This window comes from Lingula anatina, chromosome 1, assembly GCF_051362555.1.
Source record: "Lingula anatina isolate TDL-2025a chromosome 1, LinAna3.0, whole genome shotgun sequence".
In the NCBI taxonomy this organism is placed as follows: Eukaryota; Metazoa; Brachiopoda; class Lingulata; order Lingulida; family Lingulidae; genus Lingula; species Lingula anatina.
This window is the reverse complement of record NC_141767.1, coordinates 3,118,340-3,134,231: the sequence shown is the minus strand read 5'-3', so window position 1 is coordinate 3,134,231 and position 15,892 is coordinate 3,118,340. Positions and strand designations below refer to the sequence as shown.

Here is a 15,892-nt window from a genome sequence, read left to right as displayed (position 1 = left end):
GTTTACCTTGTGCGTTTCATTTCATGTTTTAATTGTAACGAAGAGGTTTAAAAGTTAAGTGAGAGAATTATACAGTACCTGCAAAGATAGAGCGAGTATTGTTATTGATAAGCATTTAACGAATTGAATCGAGATTTAAAAAATCAGAAATTAGCCTCATGTGGAATTAAGTATTGGAAAAACGTCATTAATTTAGACAAAATCTCTCAACAACTCGATATGGCAAGAACACTTCGCTTGTATAAGACGGATTTTCAAAGATTAATTCAGGAAATGCGTTTTGGTGTATCATCATGAGTGAGTGAAAAAGAAAGTCCGTAAAATTAACAAAGCGTAACATCGTAAACGGGATCAAAATTCGAGTGTCTGGCGCCAAGACACCCCCCCCTTCCTCATCTTTACCATCAGTGTCTTAGAATACACCTTGTTTAAAACAATTCAAACACGTTTATTGATAAAAATATCGACATACAAAATCAAAAACTCTGAATAATATTGAAAGATGACCACCCGAAATTTAAAAGTGTTTTGAATAGGGGTATGGAGGATGTGAAATTGGCATTGTTTTCTGAGAGAGAATTACATCAAAAACATTTTCCCCTCAAAATTCGTCTACATACCCTTATGTATAGTATTAAAAACTCTTTAACGAATGACACCCCATCGTATAGTAGGCCTACTGTCTTTTTCCAATGGTTGTTCTTAATTCAAGGTATGTGAAGGACTTCGATTTTCCACCACTTTTATTATATGTAACACATTTTTAACAAAATTGATTCACAATCTTTTTAAAGCTTCCATATTTGAAAACTAAGTCATGCAGGTTCTCCCCTTCAGCTACGTGTTATCATACAACAACACATAAATTCAGAATTCACCGCCCAATGTAATGTGCAAACACCGGAACAGCTCCAATAAGAGAGAAAATAGATCTATTTTGCCTTTGAAAAATAACGGTATTTTTTAACAGTATGATATAATATATACCTATTGTTCGGCAATGAATAGGTGTTACCTCATGGCAGATACCTAGTATTCAGCAGGGCTTGTGCGGTAATAACTATCTATTTACTGCACAAAAAGTTGTTTTTTATTTCCAGCAGTAGCTGGATGCCCTTGGTCCAGGTATTTGTCCTTGTGATCCCGACAAATAAACATTGCCGACTTTCATGAACCGTTCGCAGTTTTTGCAATTGTGCCGTCCCTTTTTTTTTTTTTTTTTTTTTTTTTTGTGGACAGACCCGTGCATGATCGTTTCCACTGTTTCGCAATGTTATTTTGCTCAATACCTTGCTTGCAGACGGTTTTGTTCAGGCTATGAAAAAAAATTACAAATGCACAAACTATTGCGAATGTGTAAATTGCGAAACGTTTTGTGTAAGCCGGCGCAGGTATAATTGTGACAATGTGCCGCAAAAAAAAAAAGATTGATAAACAGTTCATGATCAATGAGCAGTGGGGGGATGCTTAGGCCAGCTGCTGTGTGCTTGCTCTAAAATATTATAGAAGCCGTGTTGTAAACATGATATACCAACTCGTGGGCGTGTCTGTACTATGTAGTATCAGAAGTAGAGCCTTGTTGGGCCTACTTATGCTCCTTGCACATACGCAAAGTTCCATATTAAAATTTACAATTCATTACACACGGTCTGCCCGTACAATTTCAAATGCGTTAGTTGTTCTATTGACACTTGATGTTCGTTTTTTGCCGAAAGCTTCATCTGCAAATTTCTTGCATCTGTCATCAAAAGCGACGTGCCTTAATTTGGAGTCGGGATTCGAATAGATAAAAACCAGAGCATAGGTTTTGTGCGGTTTTTATATACCATCTTTATTCATGATAGATTTGAAAATTTCACAAAACAAAACAGAATGTAAAATTTTCAAACATTTATCAAAGGAGCTTTAACGGCTCAAGTTTTTCCCTTTCAAAGCAGGGGCGTAACCAGACCTTTAAAAATTGTACGCACAGATTTTTAAAATTCCCAGCAAAATGTAGACTAACGCAAGAGATGAAGGACAGCGTAATTACAGCATATGTACCACACATCGCAGCTTAATTTCCATTAATAAAATCATCATTTAGTCAGAAATATTCTCGCAGTTAAAAAAGTTCCAATATTCTTATTACCCAGAACGGGGGGGGGCGGGGGGGGGGGGGGGGGGTCAGAACAATTGTGCCTATACAATTGATACAGAGGATTTGTACATACAGGTGACTTTAATAAGCAGAGGCTTTTCTTTTATATTCCGTGAAAAATACACTAAATTTATATAAAATAATATCATGGTTGGCCAAAAAATTGTACGCACAGTGCATCCGTGCGTATGCCTAGTTACGCCCATGCAAAGGTACGACTTTCTTCTATCCCTGTCCCATGAAGCAAATGTACAAAATTTCTCAAAATCATTCGTTCACTGACATATAACCCTGAAGGAGGGACTGCCCAATCAGAATTCTTACTGTCGTCCCCTTCCATAACGTGCTATAAATTCAGAAAAAAATAACAGGTAGATCTTCTTTGTTGAAGATACCGTCACCAGTAGCGTCCAACATGTCGAAGAGAGAGTCTTCAGTTAAGTGGGTGTTAACATTGGGGTCAAATGCCAGCGTTCCGCAATTCTTTAGTCCCGCAGCGACGGTCTCAGCGTCCACTCCGACGTCAGCGTAGGTTCCAAAAAGGCGCTTCCAAGTATGTACAGATCGAGATTCTGATGAAATAAAAAGGCATAGATAGGTGACGTTTTTTTCAACAAATTCGAGATAACAGGCGATTAGAATTAAAAAATATACATAAACATACGTCAGAACCCAGTTTTAAATGTATCAAAATGATTAAAAATAACCTTGTGGCTTTGAGAAAAGTACATGTATTGTAGATACGATTAGGAATTAGATCCCGTTATTTTGGATTTTGCGTCAGCAATTTGCACCCAAGACTGTTAGCTTATTACCGAAGGTAAACAACCCATTAGCATTGTTACAAATGCATATATTACACATGAATTTGATATGGCATTTATACTAATTAGTAATAACTGATAGATACAGTTTTAAATAAAATCATTGTTTAACTAACTTAGGGAGCAGTAAGTTTGGTTGAAATTTAACTTGCAGTTCGTTTTTTAGAGTTATGTTATGGCTGCATTTCCAATCAAGTTGGGACGGCTTGACTTAGAAAGTGCTATATCAGCAGACCGTGTGGTCGAACACGCCGTCCATCAGCTCTCTCAAGTATAACCCTCAGCCGGGCGTTGTTTCTGCGCCTCTTTCCGTTGAAGTTAGCCAGGGCTTGGGCTACTGCTGTAGCCTGGACTCCACCGGCAATCTCAGGGTACTTGTCCACAAACGCCTGCCCAATACCACAAACGGCTTATATCAGTCTCTGATTATGTGATATTTACTTCAAGTATTTGAGAAGGAAATGGTTAATAAGTGAACACTTAGTAATTATTGCAGAATTATTAACAAAGTTGCGTGGCCAGTTGTGTGCATAGAAATCCTCAGCACCTGTGATGAATGATTTAATGTTCTTCAGTTGATGAACTTCACATGACTGTATTTTTGTTGGTTTCAGTGTATTTTTGCTGGCCCAATCCCTCAGGCCCTTCTTGGATGCTGTTAGGACACATAAGCAATGCCAAACCAAGTGCAATTTTTAAGATATCTGGATTTAAGTCAGGTACTGCTTTGTGTTTCTCAGGTTTTAAAATATGATTTTAAGTAGTGTAACTGTATGTGAAACTGAATGGCATGTTTTTTGTTTGTTTGTTAGTAATTTAGTGAGAATACTGTGCCTTCCCCATGGGCAAGTTCTCACTACCCATTATTATCCAGGTGATAATGCAGTCCTCAATACATTTGGCCAGTCTTCCCAGCAGCCCAGTCATAATGCACAGATAGGGATCTCAGTGGAGCCTCTAGAGCAGCTGTCCCAGCAGACACCTGCCACCAACACCTCTCTGTCCACACTGAACACCATGGTGGCATTCTCACAGAAGATGCTGGAAAATTTCTTCAATTATGCTTCCTCGTTTGCTGTAAATCAAGCCCAGATGGTGCCGAATCCTTCAGAGACATTTGTTCCGCTGAGCACCCTGCAGAAATGGTATGAAAACTTTCAGAAAAGAATGGAAACTAACCCTAATTTTTGGAAGACGTGAAGTATTAGACATCTATTTGTTTTTTGTTAGTTATTTACAGATTAGTAAATTCACTGTGAAAGAGGTTTTTCATAGTCTGTAGATAGGATGATAAAATGAAATTACTTAAAAAGTAAAAAACATCAGTCATACACAATGTTTGGCCCACCACCTGTAGACCTTGGGCAGCGTCCTGTTTCCTGAAAGCCATGTTTGACTGATGTTATTTAGACTCTAAGTTAAGAATACTTCTATTTAATCAAATAAATTTCAGTAGATTAAAAAGAGATATCTGTAATGAACAAAAAGTATTTGGATGTTCATTAAGTTGTATGAGGATAAGCAGGCATCATTAGTGCATAGAAAAGAAAGACGGATTTACATATATGTATGCTATTTAAATGTTCTGTTCTACAAACAGTCATTTATAAGACCCAACATGTTTTTTTTAAATTTGTTTGGGGCTTTGTGTTAAAATTAAGCAATGTTTGCCAAAAGCAAAATCTTTGATATTTTTATTATTTTCACAGAATATTTGAGATCATGTGTAACAGGTACCGGGGTAACAGTATGTATAAAAGATTACATGTTTTTCCCCAATTAAACTTTATATATGGAGTAAGTCTTTTTAATATTATTCAACAATATTTCATTGATTTGGCTTTGTCAGCAATGTAGCAAAAGAAAAGGTCATTTTTTGAGAAAAGAAAGGGTTATTTTGGGTATAATCAAGGAATTAAGTACATATGTGCCTAGCAGGCACCCGGAAATATGTGAAATCAACCGTACAGAGTATACAGAGGTACAGCAGAGGTACCTTATGTACACAGGTGTACATGTCCACGTAATCACTAGCGCAGCAACCAATGGCTTTTTATTACAGGTAAAGGTTAACATTAGGTGATAATTTTAAAAGATAAATGAACACCTGGGGTTTTTACGCTCGGGTTGTGTAAAAAATTGCCTGTCATTGTTTGCTTAACCCGATATTTTGATCACCGACCGGGTGGCCTTGTGGCTAAGGGACCATTCCCACAGATATTTGGATCCATCTATCTCCCTGGGGAGTCTCACTAAATTGCTATCAACCTAGTAAAGCTGTTACGGAGTAATTATCTTTACCCCCTAGCTGATTCGGTAGGCGTGACAGATATTTAAGCCGGTTTAGTTGATAGCAATTAAGTGAGACTCCCCAGGGAGTTAGACGATCCAGATGGATCGATGTAGGCATGGGAACACAGTCTTAGACCCCATTCCCATAGATTTTAGATCGATCTATCCCTGTGGGGAGTCTCACTAGATTGCCGTCAGCTTAGCCGGCTTAAGCATCTGTCCCGCCTACTAAAAGCTGTAAGGGAGTAATTAATTATGGTGCGCGCTCGGCTGACTGCAATTTAGCGTGAACCCCCAGGGAGTTAGGTCGATCTAAATCTAAATCTCTGGATCGATCTAAATATCTGGGAATGCACCCTTAGAGTGTCCGCCTCTGGAGCGGGAGGACGTGGGTTCGATCCCGTCCGGGAAAATATCAGTCCTTTATAAACGGTAACTGCTGTCGCCCCGCTTGGCACTCAGCACTTAGGGGTTGAAGCAGGGGTCTGGTCTGGCAGTGTAGAAATGGTACGTTTGCTAGCTCTGAGCGCCTAATACGGCAGTCGGGCTGTATCCTCCCCAGGGGGGCGAGAGCGACAACTTATAGTGTGCAACAGGGCCAAAATGACCCGGCTTCTTTCTGGATTTTGAATTAAATAAAATATATATAATATAAAATAGAATATATGTAAAATATATGCAATATCTCAATAAAGTTTATTATTATTATTTTAACAAGAACACTATGAAAATGTAGCTTTGATATTTATATTTCCATCAGCCACCAATATTTTAATGTTGGTTTAAAAAAAAACCAGCAGTCACGTGCAACCTCACCCCTCTAAACGTGTTCTCATAACTTCATGTAAGACCTGAGCATTATTAACACCTGAAAGATTACGCAACATTCTTCAAAAGAAAAAAAAACGGGGGTTAAGAAATTGCAGCATTCGAATTACACCCGACCTACATTGTAATAATAAAAAGGACTTGTAAACGAAATGTAGGTTACATGTACCCTGCGTCATTTTCCTATTTTCTTCAATCTCCCGCCCCAACATTCTCACTTTCTCTATTTTGTCCCTAAACTGGCACACTTGTAGATCTTCTTTATTTACATTATACAATGGTGAAAAAGACGAGCATTTATTTACGGCTCACGTTATATTTACATAAATAATTTAAGGATTATACACATTATACGCAATAGGCCATTTATATCACTTTTGCGTGTATTACGGATGGTTGAATCTTCTCGATTGTGTCATTTAAATTTCAGAAGTTCGCATCATTTCAAGGAATGATCACTAGCATCAGGACGAGACGCCGTCCTCCTCTGGAATTTCACCCAGATTTATTCACTGATAAGGTTGGCCCGGGTTGGGGTCCAGGTTCACTCTTCTCCACCAGGGGTGTGGCTTGCTTCGACTCCCTCCAAACTTTAGCTACGGCCATACGCATTCAAAAAACTAATTCCAAACATATATCTTTTTAGTCCTGTATTTCTCTTCTAGGGTTTTTTTAAAACTATTTTAGCTTGTTTTGTATTAGTTTCAAGGAATAATTTGTAAACCAGAAGTCTAAAAGCGGTAGCCTTACCGTATATTGACATTGAAATTTTACAAGGGCATATAAGAGTCGTAAACAGCATACAACACTGAGTAGAAAGAAGAGGACCGTTCTCCACTTGACTACTACCATAAACTACAGCGTCGAAATGCAAGGGTCTTGGTCGTTTCTTTGCGTGCTACTAATTACCAGTGTAACGAAAAATAATGCCATAGAAAATCTCATCTTTGAAGACACATTTGATACGCTGGATCCCAAAAATTGGGAACACGAAATCACCGCATGGGGTGGAGGGGTAGGTGTGGAATAAGTTGAAAATTTGAAAAAAAAAGTATGGTTGAAACTTCATAAGCAGTAGTGGTGTAATGAATAATTTTTAAAACTCCAATTTATCCAGCATACAGTACGTTGAGTTTAAGAGGTGGATGCTGTGGTAAAGAAAAATTTTAATGTTAGCACCAGAATTTTCTGGAAACTGATGCTTCGGCTGTGTGATATTTTCTTGTGTGTGTACGGTGTCTTCAACCTGCGAGGAACAAAACGACATTCAAACACAGTAGCATGTTCACCCATATCTACACTATATGATTTTGATATAATAGGGCTTATATTAGATCCAACGGTTAAAATTGAAATTAGATTATAATCTAAAATTTAACGTTAGCTGAAGCTTTATTGGCATATTTTCCAAAAAGAAAAAAAAATGAAAAAGAAAGAAAGGCATGTTTAATCTATGTATATTCAACAAACATGTTCCCCCAAGTTCGAATTACGTTGAGGGTCGCTCATGATTAATTGGCAAAAGGCAGAGAAGGTTTATATAAGACGCACCTCTTCAAATGGCGCACCTATAGACTCGATAAAACCTAATAATTTATATATATATGTTATTTACAAATAATATTTAATTGATTAAATCCAATATAGAATACACTCCTGCATTCTGTATACTGGAAAATTCCTGCAATGTAAAATCACGCCCTTGTAATTATTTTTCGTTTGGCTTTACATATTGTTCACCTTTGGTTTTTAACCAACCTCTAGGTATTAATACACTCCTGCAATATGAAATAGTGTAAAGTTGAAAATTACTGCAGTTCTTTTTCAGATTGGCTTTACATGCTGTTTATCTTTGGTTTTTACCAAATTACTTATATAACGACAAGGAGGTATATCTCTGATGTAGCTCCTTGACCATCGTTAATGTTTTATAAACTGTATTGTGTTCATTTCTAATCATCCATCGTTACGATAATCAGGTGTGATTTTGAAAGACACTTTGTCAATGTGACAGTGGAAAACTCTTCAACGCCATGTTGCTGAAGTTCCTCGCTGCTCGTGTTTCTCTCCGTGGGCTACTGAAAGTGCTACAAAAAAAAAAAAAAAAAAAAAAAAAAAAAAAAAAAAAGAAAGAAAAAGAAATCTGACGAGATAAAATTGTGGATATCTTCAGTCTTATCACAAACTCAGGTTTTTCGTCATTATTTGCATAGGTCTGCCTTAGCCCTAAACGTTTGTCATGGAGAGATAAGTTTGGTTACATGTATCCATGCAGTTTTGACACCATTGCCATCGGCACATTAACCCAGGAGTGTCATGAGTTTGTATCAGGTTAATTTGAATCCCTTACGTTGGTGTAAAGGAATGCCTCTAAGTCAAAACTCCTTACTGCTCTACTACTCTTTCCTTTTCACCCATCAAGTTGTCCTTTATGGACTTGGGCCCGATTTTTACAAAGCCCACAGTAATTGGAGCACCTCTATTGCAAGTAAAAAACTGTGCATGCAGGCCTCATTTACCGACAAAGTGGGAATAATTGAGGACCACATGGCCATATTTCATATACTTCAGCCTTGGCCATAATTGTTTGCATTTGAGTTCAACCAGCGTTGTTTTTGCCTTCACATGTTGTGAAGATGAGTTGCTATAGTAGTTAAAATGTACTTCATATGATCAGGGGACAACTTTGCACGAGAAAAGTGAGTTTCCGCAAATATGAAACATTTTTACTATTAAAAATGTTGCCAACTAAAATCTAGAAATTGAACACAGAATCAAATTAAGTAATAGCAATTCAGTCTACCAAACATTTTAAAAAATAACTCAAAACATACCTTTTTAGGAAATATTTTGATTAACTCTTAATTGGTTTTATAAATTTTGTATTAATTGCATTTAATTGTATGGAATATGGCTGTTTTACCTAGATTTTATTTATGATATTTTATGTAGTATTATTTATGATATTTTATGTAAAGTCTACTGAACATTTTAAATGGATTTTAGACTTAAAATAAATTTATTATTATTATTATTATTATAAAATAAAGCCTGCAAATACCGTCGATGTAGGTGGCCATGCCGCCTGAAAATACTCGCCAACATTAGCAAACGTGAAAGAAAATAAATAAATAAATAAAAAGAGGGGGTGAGCCCAACTGACAACCATTTTAACCTCAACAGGTGAACAATTTTACCTCGCTAACCCAGCCCTATCAAGTTTTGCTGTGACAATATCTGTTTATGTATTGCCAACTTTTCGGTGATTTTTGATTAATACGCCTTTCTTTTCAGAACTGGGAATTCGAGGTCTACACTAACGACTCAACTAACAGTTACGTGAGAGAGAACACCCTGTACATAAAACCAGTGAGTGCCAATTTTTGCGAAATTGTTTGCTTTTAAACGAATCCCTGAACAGTTTTATCAAGTTTTCTAAAGGGAGGCTTTGGTTTAATACCCCTGACATATAGAGATTTGTTCTTTATCAACACAGGTCTCCCTTTAAATCTTTATTTGTTTCTTCAAAGGATTTGTGTGGATCTTTCTTTTCGTACATGTATGCGAACTTAATTTAACTGCCTAAATGCGTGTATGTTTGCAGATCCTGTCAAGAACGCAAGACAGTTTGATCTAAGTCTGACTACAAATATGATATTTATCTATCAAGAAGCGACGCCATGCTTCATTGGCCCCAGAATGGATGATCCGAGTACTTGCTGATCCGCCGACTAAATATGGCCGACCACAGTTCGAAAGCGATGCCGCTGATTCCTGATGGTCTCCCCGACTCCACACGCGCCTTAAAACGGATTGAATCTCTGCTCCGAGGTTTAATTGCTAGGCCCCTGCAGCGACGGCGCGTGTGGAGACGGGAGACCATAAAAAATCAGCGACATCGCTTTTGAACTGTGGACGGCCATATTTAGTTGTCGGATCAGTAAGTACTCGGATCATCCGTTCTGAATGGGGCCATTGTGATCTTCACAAATTAGATACAAAAGTACTGCTTTCCATAACGTCCATTTCTTACAAAAATGGGAATTGTTGACAATCCGAGTTTTATTGCAACTTCTTAAAATCTTCGTTTCTTCTGATAAAATTATAAAATTTCAAATAGCATTTACAGATGATAAAACTATTAGTTCACAGTACCAAACAAACTGACATTCAGGAGATTACTGTATTACCTCTGTGAAAACATCTTTTCCCTGTACAAACTGATATTTCGATGTTATTCAGACCTTGCTGAAAGACAGTATCAATCCTTTGACTGGTCAGCCATTTGGCGAAAGTTTTCTTTATAATGGGACATTGGATATAAGAGGTAAGCGGTCCCCAAATATTCGATGACTCTCTATTAAATGTAATGTTTTTTTGAAAGTAATGAATTGATTTACACATTGTGTCAACAAATATTACGGATGTTTTTCAGCATTCTAAAACTTAAAAGGTGAGAAAGATCCATATTTGTACACGTTTACAAGAGCGCCATGGAACATTCAAGCAATCAGAAAATATATTAAGTAAATATATTTTGACTTTTAGCAATGTATGGCCGTTGCACAAATGAAATGTTTTATGGATGCCTGCGCACTGGACAAAACGGGTACATCGTGAACCCCATCATGTCTGCTCGTCTGCGGACCAAAGGCAGATTCAGCTTCAAGTACGGTCGGCTGGAGGTCGTGGCCAAAATGCCGGCAGGAGACTGGATATGGCCAGGTATTGAGAGAGAGAGAGAGAGAGAGAGAAGAAGAAGACGAAGAAGAAGAAGAAGAAAGAGATACAGAGATAGTGAGAGAAAGAGAGAAAAAGAGCGAGGGAATTAGAAAGGGAGAGAGACAAAGAGAGAAGAGAGAGAGAGAGAGAAAGAACGCTGTGGTGGAAAACAGCGACACAGCAATGTTATTTTTTACTGAAAACTATGTAACAGTATTGTTGAACTATCGCTTCGTTTTTCTGAATACCTCCAATTTAAATTAGAAGTGTTTTTGCTCGAAACTGAATGAAATTTAGGGTGTATTTTCAGCTATTTGGCTTTTGCCTGAGGATAATGAATACGGAGAATGGCCAAGATCTGGAGAAATTGACCTGGTGGAAGCAAGGGGTATGTAAGATCCAGTACACCTGTCCTTTTTGTAGTATTATATTATTATGTTAACCAAGTGCAATATAATGTAACCACTCTTATATCCGCACACACTTACAAGCATAGATGTGTTAATATAGAAGTGACTTTATCACTTTATCATTTTTTTGTTGCCCATATTCAAACGAAAACCTAAGACGGGTTCACTCGCATGGTTGCCAATAGTTACGAGAAAATTACCAAAATATTCTCGAGTCTTGAATTTTTTTCACGAAGAAGCTAAAGAGAAAAGTAAAATAAATCATGGAAACTCTAGATATATATTAAGCAAATAAACAAAATACACTAAGAAATAACCTACTTTTGTCAGGTTAAACAATAGTTTATTGAAACCAAATGCATCTGTAACATTTATTTTAATTTCATATTTAATTTCCCAGGAAATCGAGATCTATATGGGGTAAATAAATCCGAGCAGGGCGTGAACGCGTTTGGCTCAACGCTACACTGGGGACCCATCTGGGATGACAATAAGTTCCATCTCACACATAAAACATAGTTAGTTCATTGCGTCTTTAAAATCAGCAACAATACTTATACAAATACAGTACTTTTTATGTAATTAATCTCAATGCAGACCACAGCAGTTCACGTAACTTTGGGTTTGAAATTGGGTTGTGAAATTGCTCAAAACATTTGTTTTGTCTAAGAGCATAGACACACAGTTTCATTTTATAGAAAATTTGTAAATCAGTTAACTTTTATGAAAGGCTGGTTTAAAGTTTTATTTCTGCTTGTGTGTTGTAGTACAAACAAGACAGCCAACTTTGCAGATAATTTCCACAAGTATGTCGTTGACTGGAGCGCCAACGGCTTCAGGTAATACTTTTATCTTGGACATTTCTGTTATGGTATTCTGAAACATTGATCGATTCAAATGTGTCTTGGAAGAGTGGGTTATTACTTAAATGTTAAAGGCTACACTTTCATATGCTGGCATAGCTTAGATTTGTATTTTAAAGATCTATTATTTTTTAACGATCATTTTCTTCAATAAACCGTGTACATTAGGTGTAGAGAAATGTGACAAAAGTGATAAAAAGTAATGAAGTCAAACATAAGTTGGCCGGAGAGTCTATCGTAGCTACATTTGCACTGATAAATTTTCTGAAGTTTAAAAGTAAAGTTTTTTTTCTCTGATGTGAAGAGATGTTCATATTCAGTTATTGATGTAAACATCTTGGTATGAATTTGTCTCTATTTATCTTTATAGTATTATCTGTGCATTAAGCTAAATAGTGAAACTCGCCTCCCATTAACTTTGTGCCATGTCCACAGGTTTTCCGTTGATGGCCACCAGTTCCTAGAAATTCCATCTCCGCTGCTGGATCAAAACCCCAGCTTTCCCGGTTTCTGGGCGTGGGGTAACCAGAGCGACGGCGGGTGGAAGAACCAAACTCAACCAAACCCTTGGAAAGACGGCACAAGACTGGCGCCATTTGATAAAGCTGTGAGTTTCGTGAATAAAACATAGACCGTCATAGTATTGTTGAGATTATGTAATGTGTACGAGAGAGACAGATGATGTAATTTCATACAGGAATACACATATTTATACAGATGTTGCTGGTATTTGGGGTTGCCAATTTGTTTAAGAATACGCTTTATTTGAAAGTTAATTCACTGAAGACGTAAGGGTGGGTTTTTGTATCAGAATTTAGTTAGTTTTGTAATGAATGCGTGTTTGAGTGTGTGCGTCTGTGTGACTTTTAAATATTTTTAAAATGCATGTTAAGCTTATATTGAAAAAAGGTCGAAATTCGAAGCCACACACAAAGGTTCCTTATAAACTTTCAGTGCCACCGGAAACTACAAAAAATCACTTTGAAAACTTGGGATAAAATGGTAGATAAACCGTTGAAAGTGCACTCAAATACTACATGTACATATAAAGTATTCTGCGTCCCCTGTGCCTGAAAGTTTAAACATCTGCGATTACTCTGATTATATGTAATCCCAAACTTAAATAATTTTCTATCACTTAATCCATCAAACGTGTCTTTTCACATTTGCATTTATTTCAATTCATCAATATTTCAGTTCCACATCATCATGAACGTTGCAGTGGGAGGCACTGGGGGATTCTTTCCAGATTCCCTGAGAGATGGGTCTGGGAACATCACTAAACCGTGGAGTGACAGCGACTCTAAGGCCTCAGCTACGTTCTGGGAGGCCAAGGACAGGTGGTATCCTACATGGACGGCGGAGGGGGAGGGTGCGGCCATGCAGGTCAAGTCCGTGCGCGTGTATCAAACTGAGGAGGAAACTAGCACAACTGTGAAAACGCCAGATTCATCCAGTGGCGCCATCTTGCGAATGTACTCGTGTTCGTTGCTGGCTGTCTTATTCCTTATGATTTTGGCAGTTAGGCACTTTTAGTTCTTCTCAATGAAGATAGGAGAAAGTGTGGATGAGACGGACTGAAATTTGAATTTTTATTGATATATTTCAGTCCAGGAATGTATATATACATGTATATTTGCCGGACTGAAATTTGAATTATGGCAAGCAATTATTTCTTTTTTTTAGAAGAGCAATGATGACAAATGTCTTGTTGATATAATGCTGGACTTAGACCTATGCAGTTACAGATACTTGAACTGGGACATGCTAACTTCTCGCTACAATATTTTGTCTTATATATTATTATATATTTTATATTAAGGATTGCTAAATCATTCGGTCTAAACCTGTTTATGCAAATATGCCTCAAAGCCAGTAGCAGCTGTTATTCCTTATGGCCCGCTTCTTCAAATGACAAATAATCTGCACCTGAACAAAATGTTCCATAGAAATATGTAAACATATTTCCACATCCTGGATATCCTCACATTCCATTAATCATGATACGGACGAATGGGAACAAATATGTTGTGAAATACAGAGATTCCAAATGTTTGAAGTTGATTCATTGTACATGTACCTTGTGACAAAAAAAAATCTGCAAATTGATTTTTCTAGCGTTGTTGAGATGTACACACATCCAATGTGTTTGATTTGATCAACAAAAATATAGGCTTTGAACCTTTCAAGTTTTACATTTTCCTTCCTTAAAATAACCGAGATGGTATTACTACACGTAGTTCCCATGTTCACAACGCTCTTGTAGCACGCGTCCAGACTGTAAGTTTTTGCTAGTATTTCGCTGGTTTTTCTTTGCACACTTCTGTACAGTGGTATTTTTATTTAAAAAAAAAAAGACGTCATCAGCCACTTGGCATCTGGTAGAGAGTAGAGTACACAACACTGTTATTTGGGATAAAGTAATGAAGTTATTAAGGGAAAATTTGTATATGCCAAATTAATGCCCTGGCATTTGCTTCGTTAATAGATGGGAAATTTGCTATCAAGGTTATGAATATTGAAATAATCAATGCATCCGAGGTGCTCTGTGTGATCGCCCGCGCCATAAAACATTCTATCAGCTTTATAAGTCACATGGAATCTGTTATAATCAAAAAGTAACGGAGCCCATACATAAATTATAGTTATTCGTTCATTTTCTCCTCGGTGGACATTTTGATGTTACATGTAACACTGGACCCTGAAATAGTGACCCTTTCACCTTTGGTCCTTAAAAGGCTGTAAGTTTTCTTCATGTATGCTGGTAGCCTACTGGCTAACTTCATGTAAAATTGGGTAGTCTCTGTACACTGCTCCCCGGGTTTGTGTATAGATGAAATATTATTTTATTGTATTTATCATCAGGAATTTACTCTTTTTTAACGATCACATCGCAGTATAGTACAGAATAGGATGTATGGTGAGTTATTCCGTTTCATATAAAAGAGGACGCCTCCATTTTCCAAACTACCTGATAAAAGAAAAAAAAAAAAAACGTTTTATTCTAACTGTGTACTGAAATCAAATCAATAAAAGAGTACGCTTTGGTCCCATTCAGAATAGGGGACTAACTAGTCCGAGGGCCAAATATGGCCTTCCCACTTGAATACTTCCCCATGGGATATCTATTCAGTGTCTATTAGCGGATTAGACGGCAAGCTTTGTAGTGGGTCGCCGTATTTGACCCTTGGACTAGTTAGTCCCCTATCAGGCCTTCCCAACTACCAGACTCGGCACCTACGGGTCCAGTATAAACCGGTTTATCTGACCACACTACCCGTTTTCAAGGTGTGTGTCAGATCGCATTACAGAGTATCAGCCACCACACCGATTTTGCCTGGTGCGCGATGTGATAGCCATCCTAATCGGGGTTGGAAAGTAGTGCATCTCATCTAGATTCATGCGCTGCTGCAATTTTCTCTGTTTATGCTAAAATCTGACAGTACCGCAATTTTTAACATAAAATTTAGGTTCGGACATAGCCAATGATGTTTTGTAAAAAAGAACTTGCAAACTTACATATTAATTTAGAAAAGTAGACTTAATTTTGATAGCAGAAGCATATTCTGTCGGGGGTTAAATTATTTTCATGACTACCGGGACGGACGAGATTGAGGGCAGGGGTAATCCTAGAGAGGGGTGAGAAACGTCTATTGTTCTCGTCAGCGAGGCTGTCCTTTTTCAGGGTTTGTATGCACGGACAGAAAACTTAAGTATTGTGGGAACGTTACTAATGAAGCCACTGGTAGTACTAGTAGATATCAGCCTGTAGTCTTGAACAAGCGCCTCGATGACGAGTGAACAGTTGTCAAA

At 37.5% G+C, this 15,892-nt stretch overlaps 2 protein-coding genes across 2 annotated transcripts; both read left to right on the top strand.

Annotated features, from left to right (window-relative positions):
* The first annotated feature begins 3,385 nt into the window (after window positions 1–3,385).
* LOC106154717 (protein Hikeshi-like) lies at window positions 3,386–6,063 on the top strand. The gene is made up of 2 exons (XM_013529175.3): window positions 3,386–3,683; window positions 3,839–6,063. Exons 1-2 carry the CDS (start codon window positions 3,554–3,556, stop codon window positions 4,162–4,164), a joined length of 456 nt encoding a protein of 151 aa, XP_013384629.2. The 5' UTR covers window positions 3,386–3,553; the 3' UTR covers window positions 4,165–6,063.
* Window positions 6,064–6,876: 813 nt separating this feature from the next.
* On the top strand, window positions 6,877–14,264 carry LOC106154725 (beta-1,3-glucan-binding protein). The gene is made up of 9 exons (XM_013529182.3): window positions 6,877–7,099; window positions 9,379–9,453; window positions 10,327–10,411; window positions 10,633–10,809; window positions 11,117–11,194; window positions 11,617–11,734; window positions 11,984–12,055; window positions 12,515–12,686; window positions 13,277–14,264. The coding sequence occupies exons 1-9, from the start codon at window positions 6,953–6,955 to the stop codon at window positions 13,613–13,615; spliced, it is 1,263 nt and encodes a 420-aa protein (XP_013384636.2). The 5' UTR covers window positions 6,877–6,952; the 3' UTR covers window positions 13,616–14,264.
* The last annotated feature ends 1,628 nt before the right edge of the window (window positions 14,265–15,892 follow it).

Coding starts and splice junctions, on each gene's coding strand:
- LOC106154717 (XM_013529175.3), top strand. CDS start 3,554: ATGACTGTATTTTTGTTGGTTTCAGTGTATTTTTGCTGGCCCAATCCC. Junction 3,684..3,838: donor GATATCTGGATTTAAGTCAG/GTACTGCTTTGT, acceptor ATTATTATCCAG/GTGATAATGCAGTCCTCAAT.
- LOC106154725 (XM_013529182.3), top strand. CDS start 6,953: ATGCAAGGGTCTTGGTCGTTTCTTTGCGTGCTACTAATTACCAGTGTA. Junction 9,454..10,326: donor ACACCCTGTACATAAAACCA/GTGAGTGCCAAT, acceptor GATGTTATTCAG/ACCTTGCTGAAAGACAGTAT. Junction 12,056..12,514: donor TGGAGCGCCAACGGCTTCAG/GTAATACTTTTA, acceptor CCATGTCCACAG/GTTTTCCGTTGATGGCCACC.